Raw genomic sequence first — 26,697 nt, forward strand, 5'->3', positions numbered from 1 at the left:
AGATGCAAATCTACAGTACATGTAGTCAATTGCCTAGACATGCTCCAAAGCTGTCCTCAACTCACTAATCGGGTGTGATTTGCTGAATGTTACCTTACGCGGTCCTCTTCAGAGCATTGAGGACACACTCCATCGCAGTAATGGTAACAGAATGGGTCACCATCCGGAATGCTCCATGTTCCCGCCCAGTCTGTCACATTGACTGCTGTGCGGCCTCCAGGAATTGTCATCTCATCGTTCTTGTTGCCATTGTAGTTGCCACATAGCCCAACCACATTACCATAATAGCTGCTGCTGAGGGAAACCATGACCAGTGTAGACCAATCAAACGTGACAGTAATTCCAATATCACTCTGGAGGAAGCCTCTTATTCCCGACTCTGTTATAGAAATACTGCCTCCTTCTAGGAAGACTGGGACACCAGTCTTAATTCCATCCACCTAAAGAGGGAAAATTGAGATGTATAAGCTATGATAGGTACCTTGGCCTGTACGTGAGGGTAGCTGATTTTACAGAAAGATTGAAACTAAATGAAAATTGGGCTGTGCTGGGTAGGGTGCTGATAGGGATCAGGTGCAATCACTGATGCTGTGTATAAAGAATGACATGTAGACTACCCCAACACTTCATAGCCAGCCAGTGATGGTACAGTCAGACAGAGCAGGAAGGGAAGACAGAAATGTGAATCACAGCACAGCTGAAGCACAACATGCCAACGTCAGTAATTAAATCCTGGACCATTTTAAAATCTAAAAAAAGCGAGTCGCTCTGTAGCACTGAAAAGAAACAATATACTGTACAGTGATTTTCACTATATTTTACTTCCAGCAGACCTACCAATACAAAGCCTCTTTCATCTTTTGGAATGGCGATTGAGTGGCCCAACAGCTCCACAGTAGCCGAACGCACAAAGGAGCCTTCAGAGTTCCCACGGAGCTCATTTTTGGTTGTCACAGTTACCTCTGGCAGGGAGGGATCAACACCTGGTGAGGTTGAAATAAGTTCAATATTAACACGTGTGAGCTCAGAGATCATTGATCTGCATCCCAAATTGCTTGATGGGTTCGGTTCGGGCTGTGAGTGGGCCAGTAAGGTACGAAACTCATCTATCCGTGCTTTTATGAACATTGCTTTGCATACTGTGGCACACACCAGTTAGTGGTGTCCAAAATGTGTTGGGAAGAACGATTCAAATTCAAGGGGATTGCGGGGGCAGCAAAGTGGACTAGTAATTAGTACATGTGCCTCACAATTCCTTGGTTCTGGAATTTCAAATTTCAGCTCAGGCCCTCCCATATTTTTTAAGTTTGCATCTTTTCTTATATGGCTTTTCTTGTGTTTGTTAGGTTAATTAAAGACTCTAAATTGCCATATGATTGGCTGCCGACCATTCCAGAGGTGTACCCCAACTCTCATTCTAACTCACCCATGAAATGGATGGATGGGGACATTAGGGGTCTACACAAACATCTGATTGACACCTTTGTTGATTAAAATCTGTGATTCAGTAATTTTGTCTGGAATGTTCAACTTCAGTAAAGTATACAGAACATACTGAAAATGAAACAACTGTTTATTATAGGAAGTTAAAACACATACTACCATTTGATTTAATTACAAACCTGTGGTATTGACAAGAACATAACTGCAGGTTCCTTGGAAAGAATAACTCCAGCCATCAAATGTGGTGTAGTGTGGGTCACCAAAAGCCCAGCATAGAACACTGGTATCAGGCACGCACACTGCTTGCCCTTCTGATATTTCACAGTGCTCTTTTGTTCTGCACACAACCTCAGCACAGGGGTCTGGAAATAATTAAATGCATAATCAACAGTGAAGGTCTACAGAGTATGGTTTAGTAATTATTCAGTGACACGTTACATGTAACATTTCAATTTCTGAGGGGAGAAAACTGATTTACAGCTCTGATGGAGAGTGTTAAGCCCACAGCAGGGGCTCTCGCAGAGTTGCAAATATTTGTTTCAAGTAAAATCAATTTGAGAACATTTTGAGGTATAACGTAGCCAAAATTTTAGGTTGAGTGAAAATTATTTGCCTTGTCTTGTGTTATTGTGCACCTTATTTCCATGGACTGAGAACTGACTGAATGTGTCAGTTGACTGGGAACTAACCTGTGGGGAAGCATCCCATAGTTCCGTCCTTGTTGGTGCACTCTTCCCCCTCCTGGCAACTTGTGGGTTTACAGATTAACTGTCCAGACTGGCAGACACAGTGCTCAGAACAGTCCTCCATTAAAACCGAGGTATCCGACTGTAAAAAGACAAGTTTAGCAGAAAAAACTCTGGACAATGGCCAGGGCGAAAAATAACAGAATATACGGGTATTACACACAATAAGAATTCCATTAATGCATGAATATGAGTTTGAGTATTTTCAGTCTACGCAGTATGTGCCAGCATTTTTTCATTGTGTGTGTGTGTGGCACTTTAACTCCTGTTGATTGTTAAATACAACACGTTTCTTTAGTTCTATATTTGAGGTGTGGAAGCGTCTTATTTATGTCTCAGTATGCAACAACGACACCCTTGTTGTTGTTTCCAGTTGTGACTGGTGAGATTATCTTTGGAGGAGGGATGTCAGGACTGTTATAAACAGACACGAGCCCACCAAACCCAAGTTGGACTGGACCATCGCAAAAAAAGTGACAGTTGGCGACTCACACCTGCACAATGAGTGATTTGGTCTACGGACGCCCTGCGATGTTAAACTGTCACCTTGGAAAGGATTTTGAGTCTCCACATACAGTATATTGCAGTGCACTACTTTTATTAAACCATAAAAAGATAGAGTGACAGTCAAGGGAGAAGTGGGTTGATGAAGTGAGGATGTGGGCGAAAATAAAAGCAAGCGTGGGCATATTTTGAGAGCCTCAGTTCGCTCCCTATCACTTGACTGTATCTGGCACGCTGCGTACATCACTTGCTCATTTTAGCGACAATGACTGCAAGCTTCGCTATTTAATCCACGAGCAATGAAATTATAAATTGACTTTAGTAATTTTGTAAAACAATATATGTATACTATATACCTGTATACTGTATTTGTATGGCTCGGCGGTGGGCAGCTGATTCCCACTCGCTCAAAACGCGGAAATGTATTTTTGGCATGTGTGAAAGCTTATGTGCATTTTTAACCTGCGACGTTGCTACATCGTGCAATGGGAATTCAAATTTAGAATTGCTGCAAAACCAGTGGCTGAGTTCAGTCGATGTTGCCCACATCACTCCGTGTGTGGCAGCCATAAGTGTCGATGGCTTCATTCACTCCTCTTTCTAACTAGCGGTTCTCTCTGTTCAGAATTTGGACATTGTTGTCCTCAGGGAAATCCCCCTTCTTTTTGAGATGCAAATGAACTGCTGACTCTAGATTCTAAGAGACTGCCCTTCCCTGTTATGCCATGCGTTTGTGTAGGGGTTGCTCACTTTCTCCAATGCATTGCTCCTACACTCTTCTCTACACTGCACGGCATAAACAGGATTGCCGACTTAGTCCTTGGGGTGAACCAGCTTTTGTCTAGGGGTCAGTTTAAAGGCGGTTTAAAGTAGTAGTAGCAGTAGTAGTATGTTATATTTGTAGAAAATCCTTCTGAGTTTCTCAGACAAACCAGCCACATAAGTGACCACCGCATTTCGCCCCCCGTTTTTATCCTCAGGATCGAGTGTAGTGGCCTTTCTTCTTCTGGCGGATTTGACAAAGGTCCAGTTAGGATACCCACAGTTAGTTGGCGCCTTTCTTATATGTGTCTGATTCTTTTGTATTTCGTTGTCATTGGTAAGGATCTTCTCTCCTCTGTCTTTGAGGGTTCACAAGACCCCGCTTTCATCCATTAGTAAATGAGGGTAAGGGAAAAGATGTGATTTATTGCTGATAATGACCTTATAATAAAGTCCATCCACTACGCAGCCACATTTCTCCACAGGCACACAACGGTCCCCATCTGACATGAGTCCATCGTCACACTGGCAGCCCTCTTGGCACACTGGGCAGGTTTCTGACCTCTCCAGAGAGGCACAGGTGGACGAGCAGGAGGAGGAGCACAGCTCATAGTGACTCCCTGCTGGACATGTCAGAGCTGCAAAGACAAATAAGGCCATAGGAACCAAAGTTGACTGATTACACTGCAACTACTGTAATCACATGTTACTGGTTTAATTTTGATCATGTGGGAAATGCTTGGGATGAAAGAAGAACATTTACATGAACTGTATTTTTAGGGAAATGATACTAAATTGAAAATCTACAAATTTTAAATTATGACCCGCACAAAGTCTCCCGCTAGCATTTGTATGGCTCTGACTGCAATACAAAAAACCCTTAGACAATCATTGCAGTAGATCACAAGCTTATTATTAAGGTTATTGTTCTTATTAAGCTGAAAGGGTGGTAAAATCGAACAAGGCCTGAGAGTTAACAGACACAAATTCAACACCCAAATGCCACGTGTAGTACCAGCAAGCTTCAAGTTCACAACACTCACGACAGAAGATGTCACTCCTCCATCTACTAATCTTGGTGTCAGCTAGTTGGCAGGCAACGGCATAACTCGCAATGTGACGACACAGAACCTCTTGGTCTTTCTCTCCTGAGGACATCTCCCTTGAAATACAAAGGTGATTTTAATATTCTATTCCAATTTTGGATAAATGTATGCATGTAAAATACACAGAATAAATAGATCAGATAAACACTCTAACAGGCTTTTTGAGAACTTGTAACCAATGAGATGGTGAACGCTTTGAAGGGAAAAAGTACCGTAGGTACCGACATGGGTGCCACACCCCTAGACACTTCTGTTGTGTGTTAGATTTACAGTATTGTTTAATTCTCTGGCAAATTACATGCTGTCCTGCTGCTTATGACATCAGGCCATTTGTATCCTGCTGACACACACATGGTGAATATGTTAAGCAAATCAGGGTATCAGTAATAAACTGAACTCTACCGTCTGGAGGAAACAAACATTTATTGTTAATAGAGTTAGAATTAAATAGCAAATCCGATTTCCCAACCTGACACAAGCATCAAAGTTAGGCAATGGAGACACTGTGGCGTGGCACCCTGCAAACGGCCCGTGCTGATCTCGAATGATGCCACAAGCCTTTTCAGCTTCTGGAGTCTTTTGGTCATTTGGGTCGGGACAGGACGCACCGCCACAACCCATCTCACAGGGGACATCATCCGCTTCTACTACTAAAGCTGAGATGTTTACTGGTTTTCCTCCCTCCGATGCCAGATCATCTGATGACTTGTCATTGTAGTTGCCACAGAGACCTTGTGGTAAGCCTTGATAGGTGGATGGAATTTGTAACATGATGCCTGCTACAGTGTCGTAGGTCAGCTTTAGACCAAAGTCAGTTTCTATGATGATGTTGATGCCATTCTGATACGCTTGCACCTTTTCATCTGCCAATGACGCAGGTAGAAATACTTTGATGCCATCAACCTGACTTACACAAACACACAGGGCAAGTCAAATGTGTTAAGGCAGCAACTTGTCTTGCACAGAAAACCCACTTAATGTGGCTCAGCTGGTTTGAATTAGCAGTGTTTTTTTTTTTTTTTTAAAACGTCAATCATACCTTAATCTCCCAAACAAGCCCAGTCTCCAAGGCGATCTCCATGTCGTACACTTGGAGTGCCGCACTACGAGAGACATGGCCATCTTTGCTAGTCTGTTGCTGAACCAACACTGAATAAGCTTCCACTTGTTCTCCCTCCTCCACCTCTGACAACTTGAGCAAGCAATTTCCCAACAGAGGATATGCCTAGAAAACAAAGGTTAGACCATTTTACAACAACATCGAGATAATGACAGACTTACAATACAGCCTAAATAATGATGGTTAAAAGATGCTGTCCTGGATGAAGCACAGCGTAAAAATGCCATGTGTTTGTAAAAATCTATACTGTACATAAATAAATGTTTAAACACATTCAATGACTGAAAGTACCTGTGCAATATAATTCTGTATAGCTGGAATCCTTTATTAGGGCTGAAACGATTGTCATAAGTCTGCACATCCTATGTTATCTATGTCATATCATAAATGCGATTGTTTACATTTCAGAACAGACATAAAAAGAAATCTTATTACGATAGTAAAAAAGTGAAGCGATAACGAGAAAATCTTAAGAAAGACCTTTTTGAAATGTTAAACCCATTCTTGTACCACAGACATTAATAGTTTGAAAGCACATTACAAAAATGTGATCAGGATGAAAGAATGTTGTTATATTGGCACGTGCACAGACTATTTTTATGGGCAGGTGCTCAAGCCAAAAAAAGGGGCGCCCATTGCCAAAATTATTGATACAATTAAACAGTAGTAAATACTTAACTTCTGTATTTATTTCTGCTATCACAATTAAAACAGTCAATAATACAACTTTTAACAAAGAAGGTGAATGGACGCTCCAGTGGATATAAAAGGTCTATAGACCCCTGTTTTTGTGATATACAAAAATGAGATCAAAATAAATCATTTTAAAACCTTTTTTCCACGATTAGTTAACCTATAACCTGTACAACTCAATTGAAGAAAAAAACAAATGAGCTCAGAAATTAAGTTGTGTATAAAAATGCGAAATGACACAGGGAAAAAGTGTTGAACCCATGACGAAAGGGAGGTACAAAAAGGCATGGAAAGCCAAGACAACACCTAAAATCGATCTATAATCAAACAGCAATCCAGCCCCTTGTCAGTGCAAATGAATATCAGCTGGTTGAGTCCTAATTGATGGCCTACAAAAAGGTTTCATTGCCAAGGCGTGAGTCAAGACACATCTCATGATGGGTAAGAGCAGAGAGCTGTCTCGAGACCATCATAAACCTATTGTTGGAGAATATAACAATGGCAGCTTCTGAACGTTCCACTGTGCACGGTTGGCACCATAATGCCTAAGTGGAAAGCCAACAATACAACCATAAATTTACCTCAATCAGGTGCTCCTTGCAAAATTTCTGTCAGAGGAGTACAAAGAATACTCAGAAGAGTTGTCTAAGAGCCAAGGACCACCTGTGGAGACCTTCAAAAAGACCTGGAATTAGCAGGTACTGTTGTCACAAGGAAAATAGTGAGTAATGTAATCTGCCGCCATGGCCTGTATGCACGCTCACTACACAAGACGCCATTGGTGAAAAAAAAGCATATCAAAGCTCGTTTAAAGTTTGCGGACAATATTTGGACAAGCCAGTTAAATACGGGGAGAATATAGTCTGGTTGGATGAGAGCAAAATTGAACTGTTTGGATTGCCAGAATGCACACCGCGTTTGGAGGAAAAATGGCAATGCACATCACCCTAAAAACACCATACCATCAGTGAAGTTCGGAGGTGGGAACATGATGGTGTGGGGCTGCTATTCAGCAAATGGTACTGGTAAACGTCACATGATTGAAAGAAGGATGAATGGGCAAATGTACAGAGACATTCTTTACAAAAATCTGCTGCCATCTACGAGGATTATGAAAATGAAACGAGGGTGGACATTTTAGCAGGATAATTGATCCAAAACATACTCCCAGGGAAACTCTCAATTGGTTTCAAAGAAGAAGAAGAAAAAAAAAGATGCTAGACTGGCCCAGCTAATCACCTGACTTGAATCCAATCGGAAATCTATGAAAAGAACTGAAACTCAAGGTCCATAAAAGAAGCCCACTGAACCTTCAAGATGAAGACTGCTTGTGTGGAGGAATGGGCCAAAATCACACCAGAGCAACACATGTAACTAGTTTCTCCATACTGGAGGCGTCTTGCAGCTGTCATTGCAACCAAAGGCTACAAAGCATTAAATAAATGGTTGCCTTGTTCAATACGTTTCCCCTATCATTTCACATTATTACACACACAGCTTTGGGTGGAATTAATGACAGAGAAGGTAATTTTTATTTTTTTCAAATATTAATGAAATAAAAAACGGGCTCCAGCAAAAAGGGCATGTTTTTCGTCCAGGGCAAAAGGCCAGGTGCTTGAGCACCACTTTGGGTCACGTGTGCACGTGCCTGTTGCGACACCTTCTAGATAATCAACTGATTATAAAAATGTTTCACAACACTTCATGGTGAAATATTTAAAAGTCTTTACCTTTCCATCAAAAGAGTGAACTGATCTGACTCCGTAAACAGAACAGGAAGCGATACTTTTGGGAGAACAAGAGGCCACACCGTGTGTCACAACACACTTCTCATGATGTGAGCAGTGGAATTCAGGATTACATTGCACTTGTCCATTGTCCCCGCAGACACACTGAGTGTTACACGACTTTCCAACATAGAAAACCTAAGAGAGAGGATAGTTGGGCAAACATCAGGAGCAATCCACTGATGTAGCAAAATTAAAAGTCGGTCGCAGATGCACTACCTGCCCATGTTGATAATACTGTCCTTCATACTGACAGCCACACTCTGTTAGAGGAACACACTTGTCATGGCTCAGCATGAATCCATCGTCACACACACAACCCTCAGTGCAGGGGGCGCTCTCATCACAGCCTTCAGGGGGTGTGAGACCGTTGCAAGTCAGCTGGCAAGTCGGGGCACACACTTCGTAGTGACTGTTTGTACCACATAATGGAGCTGGGCAGAGACACATATACAGCATAGATTACAGAATGATTCTAACCAGCAGCGTTTTTGAATGAAGAATAAAATAGTGGGACACTTATACATCAATCTATTTTTTATGCCGCTTATTCTCATTAAGATCGCAAGTGAGCTAGAGTCTTTCCCAGGTGAATTAGGCGACAGAGAACCTTTATTTTTGACACCTCCAGCTCTGCTTCCTGTTGTTTCTTCAGTGTCACCGTCTCTAATCCGTACATCATGGCTGGCCTTCACCATTGTCATAAACCTTGCCTTTCATCCAAGCAGAGATTCTTTGGTCACATAACACACCTGACACCTTCCTCCACCCGTTCCAACCTGCTTGGACCCGTTTCTTTACTTCCTGACCACACTCACCATTGCTCTGGACGGTTGACCCCAAGTATTTAAAGTCCTCCACCCTTGCTATCGCTTCTCCCTGTAGCCTCACTCTTCCCGCTCCACCCCTCTCATTCATGCACATATATTCTGTTTTACTTCGGCTAATCTTCATTCCTCTACTTTCCAGTGTATCCCTCCACCTTTCTAAATTTTCCTCCACCTGCTCCCTGCTTTCACTGCAGATCGCAATGTCATCTGCGAACATCATGGTCCACGGGGATTCCAGTCTAACCTCATCTGTCAGCCTATCCATCACCAATGCAAACAGGGAGGGGCTCAGGGCTGATCCCTGATGCAGTCGCACCTCCACCCTAAAATTCTCTCTCACACCTACAGCACACCTCACCACTGTTTTGCTGCCCTCATACATGTCCTGTACTATTCTAACATACTTCTCTGCCACTCCAGACTTCCGCATGCAGTGCCACAGTTCCTCTCTGGGTACTCTGTCATAGGCTTTCTCTAGATCGACAAAGAGACAATGTAGCTCCTTCTGACCTTCTCTGTACTTCTCCATCAACAACCTCAGGCCAAATAATGCATATGTGGTGGTACTCCAAAGCATGAAACCATACTGTTGCTCCCAAATACTCACTTCTGTCCCGAGTGTAGCTTCCACTACTCTTTTCCATAACTTCATTGTGTGGCTCATCAAATTTATTCCTCTATAGTTCCCACAGCTCTGCACATCACACTTGTTCTTAAAAATGGGCACCAGCACACTTTTCCTCCATTCCTTAGTAATCTTCTTACCCGCTAGAATTGAACAACCTGGTCCAAAACTCCACAGCCACCTCTCCTAGATGCTTCCATACCTCCACAGGAATGTCATCAGGGCCAACTGCCTTTCCATTTTTCATCATCTTTAATGCCTAGCGAACTCCCCCCTTACTAATCATTGCCACTTCCTGCCTCTTCTTCTCTTCTCTCTCTCATTTTCCTCATTTATCAACTCATCAAAGTATTCTTTCCATCTATCCAACACACTACTGGCACCAGTTAACACCATCTCCATCTCTATCCTTAATCACCCGAACCTGCTGCACATCCTTCCCATCACTATCCATCCCTCTTTTTGGCCAAACTGTATAGGTCTTTCTCTCGTTCTTTAGTGTCCATCCTGGCATACATGTCATCATTTGCCTCTTGTTTGGCCTTTGCCAGCTCTTCGTTCGCCCTAGGTGGCGTCTCCATGTATTCTTGTCTCCTCTCCTCGGTCCTGTCATTGTACCACTTCTTCTGAGCTGACTCGGTTCCACTACCAAGTCTCCTTCTCTCCTTTCCTGCCAGAAGACACATCAAGTACTCTCCTGCCTGTCTATCTGATCACCTCGGCTGTAGTGGTCCAGTCTTCTGGAAGCTCCTCCTCCACCGAGAGCCTGTCTCACCTCTTCCCGAAACACCGCACAACACTCCTTTCTCAGCTTCCACAACATGGTTTTCTGCTCTGCCTTTGTCTTCTTAATCTTCCTCCTTATCTACCTCATCTTACACACCACCATCCTATGCTTTCTCACCACACTCTCCCGTACCATTACCTTACAGTTAGTTAACCTCCTTCAGATGACGTTGTCTGCACAAGATGTAACCCACCTGCATGCTTCTACCTCCGCTTTTGTCAGTCACATTATGTGCCTGCCTCTTCTGGAGTGTTCACTGCAGCCATTTCCATCCTTTTTCCAAAGTCTACCCCCATCTGTCCCTCCAAGTTCCTTTTCTGGACTTACCCATCACTTCTTCAGCACTCCTGTTTCCTTCACCAACATGTCCATTCAAATCTGCACCAAACATGACTCTCTGCCTGGGATGCTCAGAACTACTCTGTCAGTTCCTTTCGGGAATTTCTCTTTCACCTCTAGGTCACATCCATCCTGTGGGGTATAGCCACCAAAGCACATCGTACATAACACACTCAATTTCAAGTTTCAGCCTCATCACTCGATCTGACACTCTTTTCACCTCCAAGCCATTCTTAGCTAATTCGTCCTTTAAAATAACCCCTACTCCATTTCTCTTCCCATCTACACCATGGTAAAATAATTTTAACCCTGCCCAAAAGCTTCCAGCCTTACTGCTTTCCCACCATGCTCTCCCTAACACACAATATATCAACCTTTCTCCTAATCATCATATCAACCAACTTCCGAGCTTTTCCTGTTATAGTCCCAACATTCAGAGTCTCCACATTCAGTTCTCTGCTCTGTGCTTTCCTCTTCTCTTTCTGCCTAAGAACCGGCTTTCGACCTCTCCTTCACCTTCAACCAACAGAAGATGAATTTCCGGCGCTGTTGACCTACAGTGCGCAGGTGGCGGATGTTGGTAACCTGGGCCACGACCGATCTGGTATGCAATTCTTTGGATGAACGCTCATACAGTATTTGTTTGGCAAAGTTTTAGGCTGGATGCCCTTCCTGACGGAACACTGCATTTATCCCCGCTTGGGGCATACGGTTTGGTAATCCAAACAAATCCATACGAATAATAAATTGTCAACATAAACTGTTACTGTTGGTGGCACGAGCATGTTAGGTACATCGAAGACTCTAAATTGTCTTTAGGTATGAATGCTTGTTTGCTAATATCTGCCCCGGGATTGGTTGGCGACCAGTCCTGAGTTTTGCTGAACTTTATCGTGGCACAGACAGAAAGAGATAGCGGTTTGCTGACATATTGAAGTCGCCAGCGGTTGTCAATAGCTTATTCTGTACTCAATAAGGGAACCCGCTGACATTGTTTGTTGCCACACCAGCTAAGAGCAGTGACAATGCTCCACTCACGCACGGATCGCTGCAAATAAGCATTGTCCTATTCCGCACAGAGATGTCTCCGTTGAGACTGTCATTGCGACACATTTAAAGGGAAAGAGAGGACCTGCTTGGATTGGTGGCGAATTAAGTCAGCTGTAAACACACTCACAGTGGGGCAAGCCCGCCCACTCTTGGATCCACCAGGCTGCGCTGGTCTACGAAATTACCAACACCACTCTAACCCACCCATGGCGCATAGTTGTGCCACCTGTCTTGCCTGATTTACACCTTTCACAAAAATATAGGCTCCAGCTCACTCGTCACCCTTATGAGTATAAGCGGGAAATTAATTGATGCAAATTGTCACTGTAGCTTGTTAAAAGGAACAACAAAATAAATCAACAGAATTACAAGGGCTTTTTTTCCTGGGCAGAATGTGTGAGGCAGTCCTTTGTGCCCCAAACCCAATTTACAAGGACAGGGAGGGCTGTTAGGAACATCATCAACAGCAGACATATCCAATGTACAACCCCAATTCCAATGAAGTTGGGACGTTGTGTTCAACATAAATAAAAACAGAATACAAAGATTTGCAAATCATGTTCAACCTATATTAAATTGAATACACTAAAAAAACAAGATACTTTATATATATTTTATATGTTCAAACTGATAAACTTGATTGTTTGTAGCAAATGATCATTAACTTGGAATTTTATGGCTGCAACACTTTCCAAAAAAGCTGGGACAGGGTCATGTTTACCACTGTGTTAACATCACCTTTTCTTTTAACAACATTCAATAAACGTTTGGGAACTGAGGACACTAATTGTTGAAGCTTTGGAGGTGGAATCTTTCCCATTCTTGCTTGATGTACAGCTTCAGCTGTTCAACAGTCCGGGGTCTCCGATGTTGTATTTTATGCTTCATAATGCGCCACACATTTTCCATGGGAGACAGGTCTCGACTGCAGGCAGGCCAGTCTAGTACCCACACTCTTTTATTACGAAGCCACGCTGTTATAACACGTGCAGAATGTGGTTTGGCATTGTCTTGCTGAAATAAGCAGGGGCATCCATGAAAAAGACGGTGCTTGCATGGCAGCATATGTTTCTCCAAAACCTGTATGTACCTTTCAGCATTAATGGTGCCTTCACAGATGTGAAAGTTACCCATGCCATTGGCACTAACACAGCCCCATACCATCACAGATGGTGGCTTTTGAACTTTGTGTCGATAACAGTCCGGATGTTTCTTTTCCTCTTTGGCCCGGAGGACACGACGTCCACAATTTCCAAAAACAATTTGAAATGTGGACTCGTCGGACCACAGAACACTTTTCCACTTTGCATCAGTCCATCTTAGATGAGCTCGGACCCAGAGAAGCCGCCGGCGTTTCTGGGTGTTGTTGATAAATGGCTTTTGCTTTGCATAGTAGAGTTTCAAGTTGCACTTACGGATGTAGCGCCGAACTGTATTTACTGACATTGGTTTTCTGAAGTCTACGATTGGCTGGCAACCAGTTTAGGGTGTACCGCGCCTCTTGCCCGATAACAGCTGGGATAGGCTCCAGCACGCCCGCGACCCTAGTGAGGAGAAGTGGCTCAGAAAATGGATGGATGGATGGGTTTTCTGAAGGGTTCCTGAGCCCATGTGGTGATATCCTTTACACATTGATGTCGGTTTTTGGTGCAGTGCCGCCTGAGGGTTCGAAGGTCACGGTTATTCAGTGTTGGTTTTGGGCCTTCCCGCTTATATGCAGTGATTGCTCCAGATTCTCTGAACCTTTTTATGATATTATGGACCGTAGATGATGGAATCCCTAAATTCCTTGCAATTGTACATTGAGGAACATTGTCCTTAAACTGTTTGACTATTTTCTTACGCACTTGTTCACAAAGAGGTGAACCTTGCCCCATCTTTGCTTATGAAAGACAGCAATTCAGGGAAGCTCCTTTTGTACCCAATCATGGCACCCAGCTGTTCCCAATTAGCCTGTTCACCTGTGGGATGTTCCAAACTGGTGTTTGATGAGCATTCCTCAACTTTCTCAGTCTTTTTTGCCACCTGTCCCAGCTTTTTTGGAATGTGTTACAGCCATAAAATTCTAAGTTAATGATTATTTGTTAAAAACAAAAGTTGATCAGTTTGAACATTAAATATCTTATCTTTGTAGTGTATTCAATTAAATATAGGTTGAACATGATTTGCAAATCATTGTATTCTGTTTTTATTTATGTTTAACACAGCGTCCCAACTTCATTGGAATTGGGATTGTACACAGTACTCCAGTTCACGTAGTTGATACAGTATGTTCGTATACTGTAGCTTTGTTTCAATTGTGAAATGAATGTTAATACTAGAAACGTTCCTCTCACTAATGAAACACTACTATTTAAAGAATCTAAAAAAAAAAAAAAATTTAATGGTAACTATAGTAGTTCTGATTAGATAACAGACCTCTGTCAAGTTTGAATTGTTAACAAAGGTACAGTACAAAAACAAAAACAAAACACTGAGCTCTGACTATGCGTTTTTTTGCCTGGTCGAATTATGGTGGAATTAGCAGCGGATACTTTGACAACAATTTACACAAAAGTGAAAATAAATCTTAGAGTCATGCATTTTGTTTGTTTGTTGTTCTGTATGTTAATTAGCAGGATCCATTTTAGTTTATGGAGAGGGACAAAGATTTTAGGATTAACTGGGCATGAGTTACTGTCGTCCCATTTCTCCCCCCATTTTGAACATGTTGCAGATAGAACTAAAGAATGAGTTCAAGTAACAAACTATCTGCTGGATTTAGTGACACACTGCCCTACCTTCCCCGGTTGAATATCGTCGCTTGCACCTGACAGTATTGTGAAACAAATAATCTTAGATTTTATTCCCACAAGCATGGATGAAATGAATGTTTCTTTGTGTGAGGGCAAAGTCTTACGACAAAACTCCTTTGTTCTCCAAGTCTCCACTGTAGCTCCTGCCTCCTGGCAAGAGGTGCTGAAAACTGAAAGGCTGTTGCACAGGGCGGAGGCATGGCCTTGGTACATGCACAAATCAAACAAACAGTCTTTGAGGAAGCCAGAGTGGTCAAGTTTGTTGTGACACTCGCTGTTAGACAGAGACAAAAACAGCATGGAGATTGTACTCAACACATTAGGACTTGTACTTACTGCACTGAACATAAATAAAGAGCCTTCAGCTTAGACATAAGACATTATTTGTCTTTCTCTTCACAAATACGACACAGTTTTATGTACTTGCAAGTACATTTGGCATGTTGTTGAGTCTGCTGTTTGTGTTAGCTTTTAGTTTTGTCAACACTGAATGTGGATGATAACACAATTGACCTTTTTTAGTTTTGTTTTTATTATGATATCCATACTACGCTACATCACTTTGTTGTGGCGGGACAAGAATAAATGAACAATACATACAGTATATTCATATTGTACTTCATCTCCTTCTGTTGTATCGAATGTGAAGGCCATTTTACAAATAACACCCTTAGACCTAAAGAATTCAAACGTACAAAATTTGGAGGACTTCAGAGAGTTTAAGAATTCGGCTTGTTACCTGAAAGGTCCAGATTTGTCAGCAATTATACCACAGTAGTGCCCCTGCTGGTAACGCAGTAGCAGTGCAGGCTCACACTCAGCACATATATTACCAGGACAGTCACTAGTGCAGCCGAAATCTTCTCCTGCCTGAATCGACCACCCGTAAAAGACAAGTTAATCAGTTGAAAACATTGAAATGGCGTTAAGTATGACTTCACCTATTGTTTTGAGACCGATGTTATTTCTGCCTTCTACATCTATTTCCATGCATCACTTGCAGTATTGTACTGTACATTGCTCAGTATGAATGAGAAGGTTCCTTTTGAAAATGATTTACTGAAATGGATTGCATTGGCAGTTTCAGTTCATTGTATAGGATCCGATAGCAAGTACAGTCCAGGTTTTACGCTGTGTTGTCGTTTTAAGTGATATTATTTGAGCAAAACATTTGAGACAGCAAAGACCTGTTCAGTTTTTCAAGCGTCCCTCACATGACACGAGTGAGAGTGGTTATTACACACCTCGAGACCACTGTGCCAAGTTTGGAATGTCATTTATTTCTATGTGTTTTTCTTTGGTGTGGGTCTTGAAGATTTGTGCTGAAGAGTTTCGTCAAAATGTAAATTTAAATTTACCAAAGAGTAAATGCAGAAGTCAAGGAAACTCATTTTGGGCTTGCTTTAGTTCTCAAGTACTCCTAATACACACCTTCCAGCTGTGGCCAAATGCATTAACATGTTTAGCCTGTGAGCCATCAGGTTGCAGCATGTCATCACTGGGTTTCCCATTGTAATTTCCACACAATCCTGACAGAGAACAGAAATCACAAACAGTTTAGTTGCATTCTGTTACGTTTTCTTTTTTAAAGCAAGAGGAAAACAGAAGATAAGTTATAATCTGTGTACATTAGTTTTATTATGTGATTCAGAATATTTCTCACTGATTGTAAAGTAAAATCTTACAGTAAATTCATGAGATTATCCTTGTTGACATGCGTTACCTTCAGTTGCCCATGTAACACGAATGTGACAAAATTGTATTATTAACAAAAAAATCACTTCATCTATGCAAACTTCAATAATAAAACATCGAGCAGCATCGTTCTAATGTCATGAAAATACAATACAAGATAAGAAAAAAACAATAGTTTGTTGTATTTCAAAGGGGCAAAACCACTTTTTGTAAGACTACTGTTAAAAACTATTTTATGTATAAGCACTAATTGCTGTAACTCGATTAAGAAAATGGGTGTAAATCATGTAAAATGGACAATGTATAAAATAGTAAAAAAAAAAATGTGAATTGGGGCATAAAACACGCAGTAATACAACACCTGGAATAAATATGTAAAGTGTGAAAGTAAAAGACAAAAAATAATGATTCAAAGTGAGGCACATTTCCAGTGCTTACCAGATGTTGCAGAAGAGTAGGAACTGGGAAGGGTCAAGCTAACATGGCTGTTCCAGTTGAACTTGAGAGTCAAACCAAAATTTGTTTTCACAATGCCAAAGTAACCTTTGCGGAAAATAGAAAGCTTGCCATCCTCTGTGACAAAAGGTAAATTCATGGACTGGCTGTTAACCTGTAGTTGAAAGGCATCAAATGAGACAAGATCATAAAATGTCTTTTAAACACACAGGCTTAAAATGTGATGCTAATTTACATCACATGCACTATGTCGATAGATGGTCACAAATGTTGCATAATATAGATTTCTGATTTAACAAGCTAACTGGGGACAGGGGTAATCCCTAACAGATTTCCAACCAGTTCGGTGTTCAGTTCATCAAATGTCAAGCACTGCAATATTGTCCTTAAGAAATGTTATTAGGGTTCGTCCATCCAGCCGTCCATTTTGTGTACCGCTTATCTTCACCGGGGTCGCGGCGTGCTGGAGCCTATCCCAGCTATCTTCAGGCGAGAGGCGGGGTACACCCTGAACGGGTCACCAGCCAATTGCAGGGCACATACAGTGGGTACGGAAAGTATTCAGACCCCCGTAAATGTTTCACTCTTTGTTATATGGCAGCCATTTGCTAAAATCATTTCAGGCCATTCCCCCCCCCCTCATTAAAGTACACACAGCACCACATATTGACAGAACATATCTCTCACCAAGAGCCTTGGTGAGAGAGGAAAAGAAGAACCCAAAGATCTCTGTGGCTGAGCTCCAGAGATGCATTTGGGAGATGGGAGAACGTTCTAGAAAGTCAACCATCATTGCAGCCCTCCACCAGTCGGGGCTTCATGGCAGAGTGACCCAACGGAAGCCTCTCCTCAGTGCAAGACACATGAAAGCCCGCATGGAGTTTGCTTTTTTTAAAAAAAAAAAAAAAAAAAAAAAAACACCTGAAGGAATCCAAGATGGTGAGAAATAAGATTCTCTGGTCTGATGAGACCAAGATAGAACTTTTTTGCCTTAATTCTTAGCGGTATGTGTGTAGAAAACCAGGCACTGCTCATCACCTGTTCAATACAGTCCCAACAATGAAGTATGGCAGTGGCAGCATCATGCTGTGGGGGTGTTTTTCTGCTGCAGGGACAGGACTGGTTGCAATTGAAGGAAAGATGAGTGCGGCCAATTACAGGGACGTCCTGGACGAAAACCTTCTCCAGAGTGCTCAGGACCTCAGACTGGGCCGCAGGTTCACCTTCCAACAAGACAATGACCCTAAGCACACAGCTAAAATAACCGAGAAGTGGCTTCAAAACAGCTCCGTGACCGTTCTTGAATGGCCCAGCCAGAGCCCTGACATAAACCCAATGGAGCATCTCTGGAGAGACCTGAAAATGGCTGCCCACCAACATTCACCATCCAATCTGACCGAACTGGAGAGGATCTGCAAGGAGGAATGGCAGAGGATCCCCAAATCCAGGTGTGAAAAACTTGTTGCATCATTCCCAAAAAGACTCATGGCCGTATTAGCTCAAAAGGGGGCTTCTACTAAATATTGAGCAAAGGGTCTGAATACTTATGGCTGTTTGATATTTCAGTTTTTCTTTTTGAATAAATCTGCAATAATTTAAACAATTCCACTTTTTTTCTGTCAATATGGGGTGCTGCGTGAACATTAATGAGGGGGGGAAATGAATTTAAATGATTTTAGCAAATGGCTTCAATTAAACAAAGAGTGAAAAATTTAAGCGGGTCTGAATACTTTCTGTACAACCATTCTCACTCACATTCACACCTACGGGCAATTTTAGAGTCTTCAATCAACCTAGCATGCATGTTTTGGGGATGTGGGAGGAAACTGGAGTACCCGGAGAAAACCCACGCAGGCACCGGGAGAACATGCAAACTCCACACAGGCTCGGCTGGAGTTGAAGTAGAACTGCCACCGTTGCCGCCTTTAGGGTTCGTAGTTCTTCACTTATTTGGATGTTACAATGTTACTTTGAAAAGCAACCTTATGCACTTCCATTGTCTTATTCCAAGATTGTTTTTAGGTTTTTATATAATAGAGTTAAAATAATATACATGTATTTAGAATTATTGGTACTTACCATTGTTACTTTTAGGGGTGATAAGATTAAGGGTATCTAAAAACCTCTAATATGGAAAAAAAAAACGCGTAATTACACATCTTATCGGGTAGGCTCATTACAAATACAGTATTGTTAAAAGCTCCAACTGTCCAATGAAAATTCGTAGTAGGAAAGACGATGTTTCACACGTTAACTCATTTGAAGCACACACATGACAGCAGTTAACATTTTTGTTACCACTTTATAAAAGCAAACTCTTATTAAAGAGTCATACGTTTGTATACATTGTATATCTTCTTCTTCTTCTTCTTATATCATTGTTTGTTCAGGCTAAATAAAATCATTAGAGAAGATCAGCGAGAGTCACGTTCGGCTTGCGAAATAGTGAGTCAATTACTTTGCCTCTTTGTTAGCCAAAAATGGGCAAACAAGACTCACTTTTGCCACTTGTAAAGAAGCCGATATCGATGGCAGAATTATAGACAAATTAGAGACAAGCGGCGGTAGCTTTAACTTGTCGAATAGTGAGCCAACACTGTTTTTGTTAACTTCTTCCACAGCTGTTTATTTATTCATTCAAGAGTTTGTAATGGCATTAATAACCTGTTTATAACAGTTCCCAATAACAGCAAACTTTTTGAAGGCATTTTACGGCTTATTAATGACTTACAAAGAGTTCAGAATGTCACTTATTTTATAATTAAACGTGACTTGTATGTAATTTCCGTAACATATTTATAAACCAAATGCACCCTTGTTGTAAAGTGGTACCACAATTACTTACCTTTCTCGGAGCGTCGACTTTTCAGCTGATGTCACATTGACGCATACAGTACATTTTCAGCACGCACGAGTACATTCCATTGTCATACGGAGATGTGACAAAGGGTAATACATGTGATTCTCAGACTTACCAGTATTTCCCCCCGGCTGGCGCGACTCAGGCTGACCGTGTAGCCATGTGCAGTAAGAGAGACAGACTTGGTATACGACACTCTCTTATTACGTCCTCTGTTCTCATTTTGGACAAGCACCTGGAACGGGAGCAGGCCCTGGTTCGAACCTTCGGTGTGTTGAGCTAGAATATAGGTGCAGGTGCCCTGGAAATCAAACCGCCGATTGTCGAAGCTTTTGTAGTGGGGGTCTCCAGCAGCCTGGCATGTGGCGTAGGATACTGGGTAGCAGTCTCTTACGCCCCCTTTCAAGGCACAGTGCTCGTTTTTCTTGCAGGTAACCGATTTGCACTTCAGCAGAGAAACAACCAGAGAACATATGAACAAACAAGATGAATAATAGTAACTATCGAGAAGGATGTACAGTAAAAATAGCAATGTCTCAATATCTTTTTCATCAAAAACTCCTGACTTTCTCTATACTTCAATAGATACAACCAAATAATACCTTGACATTGCCGTTGTGGCATTGACACCGGGTCATACAAGTGTTGTCAGCCCAGAAAGTGGCACCTGACGGGTAATATTTGCCCTTGTGCTGGCATCCACAGCGAGACTGAGGAACACATCTTAAGGAAACACAAAGAAACAATTGCTAATTACACTCTGATATACAGTGAGCGGTACCTTGACTTATGAGTTTGAGTCGTTCCGTGACCAAGCTTGTAACTCGATTTATATACGAGGGGCAGTCAAAAAGTAATGAGCCCACTTGAATATATAAGTGAAACCTTTATCAGAAATGGTCAGCTTGTAGTTGAAATACTTGTTTGAAGGTTTATTTCAAATAAGTTTTGTTTAAGCCTGTCGTCTTCCAGTCGGTCATTTTTGGAAATTCTATTCGGAGTTGTGATTGAACTTCTTGCCACCCCTAAGCATGAACACCATATGTTGTTATTTCTTTTATTTGACATTCATGCTCTGATTTTAATTCATAATCTGAAGTTACTCACGAGTTACTCTTTACTCGAGTAGTTTTTTCACTGAGTTCTTACTCGAGTAAATATTTGGAGGACTACTTTTTACTCGAGTCATATTATTTTAAAGTCACTGTACCCTTACTTGAGTACAATATTTGGCGACCCGACCCGCCTCTGCTCGGACGATTATTGTACTGGATGGATGTATGTAAGAGCTTCTAATAACTCTGGAACCTGTACAGCGTCCTTATGTTACCTGTCTCCGTCAAGCACGAGTCCTGGATCACACTGGCATCCTTCCTCACAGGGCGCAGCACACTGCTTTTCATTGTCTGCGGACCCACAGGAAGCGGGGCACGCTGATCCGCATGCCTCGTAGTGGCTCCCGGCTGGACACGAAAGAGCTGGGAAGGGAAGAATGCCGATCATGACAAAAGATATCGAAAAGGTTTTGAAACGTCTTAAAGTTCCCATGCCATCAAAATCTATTTTTTTCTACTGTTTTATGCATAACATTCTGTAGGTCAAAACTAGCCCGTCATATGGTATAAGTTTGACAAGTATGGGTTTTTTTTCCAATTGAATGCAAAAGACGAGAAACGGCATAAGGCTTGTAAAACGAGTGGATCATATTTCCGTATGTTTGGGGACGTAGAAAGTTACTAAGTATTCAAGGACCTGCCCCCTTTGCGGATGGTACCCACTCACTCAGCTGAGCAGCAACACAGCTTTTCCAGGCTTTAGGCGAGGGAGTCTCAGCTGCCGCCAAGGCGTGCAAATACAGCCCATAAAGTATACATATGTTGTGTTTCACAACAAAACGTAACTAGAACTAATGTTGCGCCCTGGTTCAATTCAAGTAAATTGGAGCGGAGGAAGAGCGTAAAAATATCCCCCTCTCTTTTCATCTTGACGCACGTTCCCTTTCAGCCCATGTTCCCTGTTAGTGGGCCGACAATCCAACGCTTAGTGAATTCTGCTTCACAATGATAGTAAGCCCCCCCCCCCACATAGAAGGATTCAAACGCAACGTCGCTATGAATGCTCGGTCGCCACAAGCCTCAAGATGTTGTATATCGCCATTGTTTTCTTCCCACACTTCCCGATTATTCTCATTGAGACAATTTGACTCTGCAATAGTCGCCGTAATTCTATTTTGTTGATTTCCTACGGGAAAAATTGTTCTGCAAGCCGAACTATTTGGAGGTCGACCTTCGTTCCCAAGCGGATTGTGTTCAGCCTTTAAGGTTCAATTATTACTCTGTGACTTACGGCATTTGGTAACCATTCGCCACTCAGGATTGACCTTCAGTCCCTCTAATAGGCAGGCATCATGATAACTCTTCAGGTTATCACAGAGAAGCTGTCTTGCACCTGGAAGGAGACACAAGGAGATTATCATTTCTAATGCAGGGGACATCATAGATGGTATGAAAAAGTTGATCAAATTAGAACCAAAAAAAATTTGTTTTAACCCCAATCTGAACGCTTTCATTTTTATTTTGTATTTTTTGCTTACCCTTATTGATACAGACATCGTAGACACAGTTGTCTAGGTACACAGAGGGGTTGACCACTTTGTGGCAGGATGAAAACGGTCCATCTGCCTGTGTCAGGATTCCACATTTTCTGGGGTGGCGGAAGTATAACTGCTTGTCTGGTGAACATGTGGGGCAGCGCCCACCACAATTATCATGACAGAACAGATCAGGATCTTTCATTTTCCATTGCTGGATCATCTTCAGCACAGCCGAGAGGCGAGCCCCTGCAAAAATGAAAACAAACTGCTATTTCAATTCCAAGATTTTAAGTGAGCAGTTTACGAAAGGCTGAACATTTTTAAAAGGTCTTAAATGAACTCTTAGTTTTCGGTTTCATTTCATTTTTGTTGTTTGTATCCACACTATCTGGCTAACACAAACGGAATGGAAGTTACTTTTAGAGTATATGGAAACCACGTTGTACCTTTTCAGAAGAATTGTAGTTCTCACGACTGAAATAAAGTATGTGACTCAGTGTGACCTTAGTGTCAAATAATAGATCTCTTTTTATTGGGTTTATTGAAGGTCAACATTTGTTTGACTGTAATGACTTGTACGGGTCATTCATCCAATTAGGTGATCATTCATGGCAGTAAAATATTACTAACTATCCAACATGACACTGCTAAAAATTATGTTCTCATTTTTTGGGGTTTTTTTTTTCACTCTGACATTCCCACCATCTTATTGATTATGCAGGAGAAATGTTGGAAGTTACTAAAATGTTGGCCTTGGACAGTAGAATTTGTATATGAAAAAAACAACAACAACACTACAAACACATAGGCTACATCCAGGGAAACAACGGCACGCTAGAACACCTATTAGAAAAAAAAACCAGCACCACCTGGTGGGGCAGTGACCCCGCCCCCGGTCCCTAACGCAGAGTTGCCACTGGTCCTGCGCTTGACGCTTACCTTTTGGTTCCGGCAGGTCATCTGTTTTGTCTCCGTTGTAGTTTCCGCAGAGACCTCCTAGGTGTTTATGGTACGAGGATGGCACCGTGATGTAAAGCCTCATGTTCCAATCATATTTCACAGTCAGACTAAAGTCAGTTGTAAGGACAGCATAGATCCCCCTACGCTTCACAGAGATCCGCCCATCTAATAAGCTGACTGGTAAGTACTGCAGTTCACCATTTACCTGAAAATAATAATCAACTAATAAATTCAAAATACTGCAGTTGTCTTAAAAAAAAACCATTTCATTTCAACATATTTTTCGCTATACTCCCACACTCACTTGTCTTCTCTTAGTTGCGACAAATTCCAGTACAGACATTAGTATTATTTTATATGGGAATGTGATTGTTCAAATTTTAGCAAATGTATTACCTGGACTTGGTTTCTGTGTCTGCCAATGATAATTGTATGCTCGTGAACAGTGACGGTCACAGTCCTCACAAAGGAAACTCGACGGTTACCTCGGTGGTCATTCTTGGTGGTCACAGTGAAAGGCGAAAGGCCAGGCACCTTCTCAGTAACTGTTGCCATAATGTAAGTGCAGGAACCCTGGAAGAAGTATCAGCCACACTGAAATTAACTCCATCCTAGCCATTGGAGTGTTACAAATGACATTTTACATGTTTTAATGTACAATGCCATGAAAAAGTATTTGCCTCCTTCTTAAGTTCTTTTTTTTTTTTTTGCATAGTTTCCCCACTTTAATGTTTAAGATCACCGAACAAATGTAAATATCAGACAAAGATAAACCAAGTAAACATAAAAGGCGGTTTTTACATGGGGATTTTATTTATTAAGGAAAAAAACCCAAAAACATTTCATAGCTACCTGGCCCTATGTGAAAAGATAATTGCCCCCCTTGTTAAATCATGAATTAACGGTGGCTAATCACATTTCTTGGAAAGCCGAGTTCATTTTCAATGACCAAACTCAAGCCTGATTACCTCCAAACCTGTACAATAAAGAATGTGTGCGTGTATGTGTGTAGTGCTAAAGAGTTACGGCGAATCATTATCAACTTTGGCGGCTTTGGATCCATAGATGTACACAACTGGGACACCTTAGGGAAAGTTAACTATTTATTATGTTCGCTAGCCTGAGAGCGAGCCAGCTAGCGAGCTAAGGAGCTAAACAGCCTGGTCTGACTTGCCTGATCGTGGCGACATCGTTTAAAAAAACAGGTCACTGACTGGTGGGCCACAGTCCGCATCCGGACCCAAAAACAGTCCCGTACAGATTCACACCATAGCCAAAAACGAAGTTGAGCCAAAGACGGAGAAAGATGAGAAAACAACCGATAAAGCAAGAGAACATTTCGAACAAATGGTGCCTAAAATGTAACGATCCTTGTCTCTTTGGTTTGTACTTCAGTGGGAAGTTCACACTGGGAGCACTTATGAAAAGTGCATATGCGAAACGGCATCATGAACCAAAACAAAGGTTTTGAACAAACAATACCCTCTAAAACGGCTCGAATGTTACGATATGTCAAATTGTTTGAGAATTCACTGTTGAGTCAAGATGCCAAACAGAAAATGAGAAATTCTAACTTTTTTATTTTTCTGAAGTTAAGCATTTTATTTGAAGATGTATAACTTTCTCTTTTTATTTATTTGCTCTGAATGTGAAATCCAGTCCTACTTTTATTTAGTAAATGAGAGAACATTACACAGTGGTCCTCATTCAATGTTTGATTACCAGGGCTGGAGTTTCTAAAATGTGTACAATTTTTTATTTTGCTCTAATATCATAGTATCAGTGGCATAAAAGAAACATCAACAAGACTATTGTTTATCGTGGAAGTTTTGGGGAAAATGCATTGTTCTAAAAAATTTGCTGTCTTGTCAGGCCTAAACATAATATTTTGAGAGAGAGCAAGAGCAATGGATAACAAAAACATTGTACAACCCCAATTCCAAAGAAGTTGGGACGTTGTGTTAAACATAAATAAAAACAGAATACAATGATTTGCAAATCATGTTCACATATATTTAATTGAATACTCTACAAAGACAAGATATTTAATGTTCAAACTGCTAAACTTTATTGTTTTTTTAGCAAATAATCATTAACTTAGAATGTTATGGCTGCAACACGTTCCCAAAAAGCTGGGACAGGTGGCAAAAAAGACCGAGGAAGTTGAGGAATGCTCATCAAACACATGTTTGGAACATCCCACAGGTGAACAGGCTAATTGGGAACAGGTGGGTGCCATGATTGGGTATAAAAGGAGCTTCCCTGAACTGCTCAGTCATTCACAAGCAAAGATGGGGCGAGTTTCACCTCTTTGTGAACAAGTGCGTGAGAAAATAGTCGAACAGTTTAAGGACAATGCTCCTCAACGTACAATTGCAAGACTCGTGGTCGAGGGGTTTGTGTGTCCCAATGATCCTAGGAGCTAAGTTGTCTGGTGTTTTATGCCCCTGGCAGGGTCACCCATCACAAACAGGTCCTAGGTGAGGGACCAGACGAAGCACGGCTCAAAGACCCCTTATGATGGCGACAAACTATGGACTGTGTTTTCCCTTGCCCGGACGCGGGTCACCGGGGCCCCCTTCTGGAGCCAGGCCTGGAGGTGGGGCTCAAAGGCGAGCGCCTGGTGGCTGGGCCTCCACCCATGGGGCCCGGCCGGGCACAGCCCGAAAGGGTAATGTGGGTCCCCCATCCCATGGGCTCACCACCTGTGGGAGGGGCCATAGGGGTTGGGTGCAGTGCGAGCTAGACGGTGGCCGCAAGCAGGAACCTTGGCGATCCGGTCCCCGGCTACAGAAGCTGGCTCTAGGGACGTGGAATGTCACCTCTGTGGCAGGGAAGGAGCCCCAGCTGGTGTGTGAGGTCGAGAAGTTCCGATTAGATATAGTCAGACTCGCCTCCACACACAGCTTGGGCTCTTTCGAGAGGGGTTGGACTCTCTTCCACTCTGGAGTTGCCCACGGTGAGAGCCGCCCAGCAGGTGTGGGTATACTTATTGCCCCCCGGCTCGGCGCCTGTACGTTGGTGTTCACGCCGGTGGACGGGAGTGTAGCCTCCCTCCACCTTCGGGTGAGGGGACGGGTCCTGGCTGTTGTTTGTGCCTATGCACCAAACAGCAGTTCAGAGGACCCACCCTTTTTGGAGTCCTTGGAGGGGGTGCTGGAGAGCGCTCCCGCTGGGGACTCCATCGTTCTGCTGGGGGACTTCAATGCTCACGTGGGCAATGACAGTGAGACCTGGAAGGGCGTGATTGGGAGGAACTGCCCCCTCGATCAGAACCTGAGCGGTGTTCTGTTATTGGACTTCTGTGCTCATCACGGATGGTCCATAACGAACACCATGTTCAAGCATAAGGGTGTCCACACGTGCACTTGGCACCAGGACACCCGAGGTCGCAGTACGATGATCGACTTTGTGGTCGTGTCATCGGACTTGTGGCCGCATGTCTTGGACACTCGAGTGAAGAGAGGGGCGGAGCTGTCAACTAATCACCACCTGGTGGTGAGTTGGCTCCGCTCGTGGGGGAAGATGCCGGTCCGACGTGGCAGG

At 42.4% G+C, this 26,697-nt stretch overlaps 1 protein-coding gene across 1 annotated transcript in view; it reads right to left on the reverse strand.

Moving 5' to 3' along the window:
• The window catches only part of LOC133401912 (IgGFc-binding protein-like), a 51,467-nt gene that overhangs the window by 15,355 nt on the left and 9,415 nt on the right, over positions 1–26,697 (reverse strand). The window contains exons 6-26 of the mRNA XM_061675442.1: positions 23,548–23,724; positions 23,131–23,356; positions 22,192–22,437; positions 21,945–22,046; positions 20,929–21,076; positions 20,201–20,321; positions 19,714–20,043; positions 16,721–16,892; positions 16,019–16,116; positions 15,327–15,457; positions 14,692–14,861; positions 8,381–8,595; positions 8,105–8,299; positions 5,601–5,786; positions 5,031–5,464; positions 4,499–4,617; positions 3,897–4,093; positions 2,133–2,271; positions 1,623–1,805; positions 838–983; positions 94–440 (exon numbers count right to left, since the gene is read on the reverse strand). Coding sequence (XP_061531426.1) covers positions 94–440; positions 838–983; positions 1,623–1,805; positions 2,133–2,271; positions 3,897–4,093; positions 4,499–4,617; positions 5,031–5,464; positions 5,601–5,786; positions 8,105–8,299; positions 8,381–8,595; positions 14,692–14,861; positions 15,327–15,457; positions 16,019–16,116; positions 16,721–16,892; positions 19,714–20,043; positions 20,201–20,321; positions 20,929–21,076; positions 21,945–22,046; positions 22,192–22,437; positions 23,131–23,356; positions 23,548–23,724 — 4,082 coding nt within the window. The remainder of the gene's footprint in view (positions 1–93; positions 441–837; positions 984–1,622; positions 1,806–2,132; positions 2,272–3,896; positions 4,094–4,498; positions 4,618–5,030; positions 5,465–5,600; positions 5,787–8,104; positions 8,300–8,380; positions 8,596–14,691; positions 14,862–15,326; positions 15,458–16,018; positions 16,117–16,720; positions 16,893–19,713; positions 20,044–20,200; positions 20,322–20,928; positions 21,077–21,944; positions 22,047–22,191; positions 22,438–23,130; positions 23,357–23,547; positions 23,725–26,697) is intronic.

The sequence above is a fragment of the Phycodurus eques genome, chromosome 4 (assembly GCF_024500275.1).
Source record: "Phycodurus eques isolate BA_2022a chromosome 4, UOR_Pequ_1.1, whole genome shotgun sequence".
In the NCBI taxonomy this organism is placed as follows: Eukaryota; Metazoa; Chordata; class Actinopteri; order Syngnathiformes; family Syngnathidae; genus Phycodurus; species Phycodurus eques.